Here is a 3,088-nt window from a genome sequence, read left to right as displayed (position 1 = left end):
CAGTCGGTTAAGCCTCCGGCTTCGGCTCAGGTCAGATCTCACGTTCGTGGGTTCAAGCCCCGCGTCAGGCTCTGTGCTGACAGCTAGCTCAGAGCCTGGAGCCTGCTTCCAGTTCTGTGTCTCCTTCTCTCTCTGCCCCTCCCCCTCTCATGCTCTGTCTTTCTCTGTATCAAAAATAAATAAAACATTAAAAAAAATTTAAAGTGGTCTCATGCCTCCCTCCCTGACTACCCCCAGTCTTGCCTGCAGTGGTCTCCTCCAGTCTTCGTGGCCTCCCCCCTCCCCACCATGTGGTGGTCTCTTCCATTCCAATCCAAGGATTTTCCTCTTCACCCCCAAAGGGTTTTTCCCGTCTCCCCCACCCCCACCCCAGGGTCTGGATCTACCTCTTGTATGCCTGGGGTGGTCTCTTCAAGCCCTTAGGGTCCTTGTGCCCACCTGCCAACGCCGCCACCCTCTATCCCAGCCTCCTTACGGCGTGGTTTCTTCCTACTCTCCTTGTGGCCTTCATCTCCAGCTGCTGCCTTCACACCTGCCCCAGCCCCACCCTCTCTCCTCCGGTGCCTAATGGTCTCTCCCAGCTTTAAATCAACACTCCAGTGCTCCCTTTCTCCCCATCCTTTCTCAGGTCTGGGACAGTCGCTTCCATTAAAGTCATGTCCTCTGCCATTTCACCCATCTGCCTCCTGAGCTCCATCTCTACTTCTCTTCATGACGATTTGCTCCGTACTTCAGGGTTACTTTTCATTTCCCGTGGTCCCTTTTATGTCTCTTCCTCTACCCCCGTGTCATGTCGCCTCCTCCTGTCAGAACGGTCCCTTCCATGGGCGCCTGAGTGGCTCTGTCGGTTAAGCTGCCCACTTCGGCTCAGGTCACAATCTCATGGTTGGTGAGTTCGAGCCCTTATCAGGCTCTCTGCTGACAGCTCAGAGCTTGGAGCCTGCTTTGGATTCTGTCTCTCTCCCTCTTTCTCTCTCTGCCCCTCCCCCACTCATGCTCTGTTTCTCTCTCAAAGATAAACAAAATTAAAAAGAAAAAGAAAAAGAAAAAGAAATGGTCCCTTCCAGCCCACACCGGGACCCCCACCATCCCTGGGGATGTCTGGTTCTGGTATTTTGAACCATTCCTCCCTCTCACCTGAAACGGTCAACCTGATCACATTCTTCCCGACCCACACTAGCCTCCTCCTTCTCTTCTATTCCTCCTCCCCTCCATTCTACCCCCTGCCTATTAGATACTTCCCCTTCACCAGCTCTCTGTTCCCCTGTGTCCTTTCCTTTCCTCACCCCCTCCTACCTAAGAAAGTCTCTATATCTGCTCCCCGCCCACCTCTAATACTCTGGAGAGTCCCATTTTCAGAAATTCCTGACAACAATGGCTTCCAACATCCCACTGAATGAATTCGCTTTTTTCCACCCACCACCTCAAGGTAGTCTTTCCCTCTTCCCTGACCTCCCACCACCTGAACTGTGATGGTCCCTTCCTGGGTGTGGCGCTATCTTCTACCCTTGAAGGCACAACCCCCTCCCCAGGGTGTGACACCAGGCCGTCGTACTTGTGCAGGACTCCCCCACGATGACCACGCATGCGTCCTTGCCGGCCTCGCAAGTCTTCATTTTCCCGCTGCACGTGGGCCCGGAGCCCCTGCACACCTCACAGCTCAGCGGGCATCCTGCAGGGTAGAGAGTCAGGCTGTAGTCGTGAGGGGCGTGATCAGTGGACCTCGGGGTCCACTTCAGAGTCCAGAGGAAGATGGAGGCAAAGGGAATGGGGTTTGGAGTCCTGAGGGAGGAGGGACAGGTGTCTCCCTAATTGTTCATGGGTGGAGCACTGACCGCTGTCCAGGGAAATGTCCAGTGCTCTGGCTGGGACGCAGTAGTGATGCCAGCAAAGCGGCTTCCACAGCCGGGAAGCGACTCCACCAAGGGAGCCTGTTTACCTAATTATAAGGCTGGGGACTTGGGATGCTAGGGACCTCTGAGAAAGCTAAGGGACAGGGAGGGATCCTGACGAAGGTTTCCATGGGCTTCTGTGAAGCTTCAGGTACAGCTGTTTCTTGAACGTAAGACCAGGCGTAGGTCTTGGAGGTGGCAGGAGCTCAGGCAGGGGGACCCGAAGCTGGGGTCTTCAACTCAGATCAAGAAGGGAGAGTCAGGACCAGGAGGGCTGAGGGCATGGTCTCCTTTGTCCTAAAGAGGCAACTTGGGGCCCAGACACCTACCTGGATCTTGGGAAAGGTGGGGCTTGTCGGAACTCCTGAATCTAAGGGAGGAGGGGCTGGGCATCTGAATTCTGTACAGTCCAAGGAGAAAGGAAATCTGTCCTCCATGCCCTCTTCCCAGGTTTTTGGGTTTTTGTTTTTGTTTGTTTGTTTCGATTTCCCTTTCTCAACCAATTTCCTAGGTTCACATGTCTTATTTTGAGACCCTGCCTGATGGGATAGAGGATTCGGAGGCCCCCAGGCTCCCCCCAGGGAGCCAACCACATGAACTTTTGAGCTTTTCTTCCTTTGGAATCCCGGGCTTTCTCTTCCTTTAGTCTCTGTCTTCACCATGAATCTGCATTCCCAGAACACCTCCTCTTTCCCCCTCAAGGACTTTGCTGAGTGTTCTCTCATGGCCCTCATGGTCCAGACCCCTTCTCACTTACCCAGACCTAGGAGGGTGCAGAGCAGTGTGAAGGCCAGCAGGAAGGTCCCCGGTTTCGTGGAAGCCCTCATGATGAGTGAACCTGCAGTCCCGGGTCCCCAGCCCTTATAGGGAGCTGAGGAGAGGCGGGTCTGGATCCACCCTCACCCTGGGGTGAGAAATAGCTGAGGTAAGATCTCAGGGCCGGCCTCTTTGGCTCTGGGTTGGGGATGTGGAACCAGGATCCAAAAGGTGCATGGGCATCTCATGCTCAGCCCCCTGCTCCACAGAGACCCCAGGAGTCTGGGCTTCTGGTACCCTCTTCCATCCCGACCCAGGTCACTTTCCTGTTTTCTCACATTCTCATGGCCCTTCTCTCCCCCTTTTTTTCTGTCCTGAGTCCCAAGATCAGAGTTGGGTCACTTGATTTCCTGTAGGTGTGGAGCGGCTGCTAGGAGGAC

At 54.7% G+C, this 3,088-nt stretch overlaps 1 protein-coding gene across 1 annotated transcript in view; it reads right to left on the bottom strand.

The window, feature by feature from the left end:
- Nucleotides 1-2,719, bottom strand: part of PINLYP (phospholipase A2 inhibitor and LY6/PLAUR domain containing) — a 4,435-nt gene extending 1,716 nt beyond the window's left edge. The window contains exons 1-2 of the mRNA XM_029926111.1: nucleotides 2,650-2,719; nucleotides 1,556-1,672 (exon numbers count right to left, since the gene is read on the bottom strand). Coding sequence (XP_029781971.1) covers nucleotides 1,556-1,672; nucleotides 2,650-2,719 — 187 coding nt within the window. The remainder of the gene's footprint in view (nucleotides 1-1,555; nucleotides 1,673-2,649) is intronic.
- Between the last annotated feature and the right edge of the window lie 369 nt (nucleotides 2,720-3,088).

The sequence above is a fragment of the Suricata suricatta genome, chromosome 16 (assembly GCF_006229205.1).
Source record: "Suricata suricatta isolate VVHF042 chromosome 16, meerkat_22Aug2017_6uvM2_HiC, whole genome shotgun sequence".
In the NCBI taxonomy this organism is placed as follows: Eukaryota; Metazoa; Chordata; class Mammalia; order Carnivora; family Herpestidae; genus Suricata; species Suricata suricatta.
The sequence above is the reverse complement of the archived record's forward strand: the minus strand, read 5'-3'. Positions and strand labels throughout refer to the sequence as shown.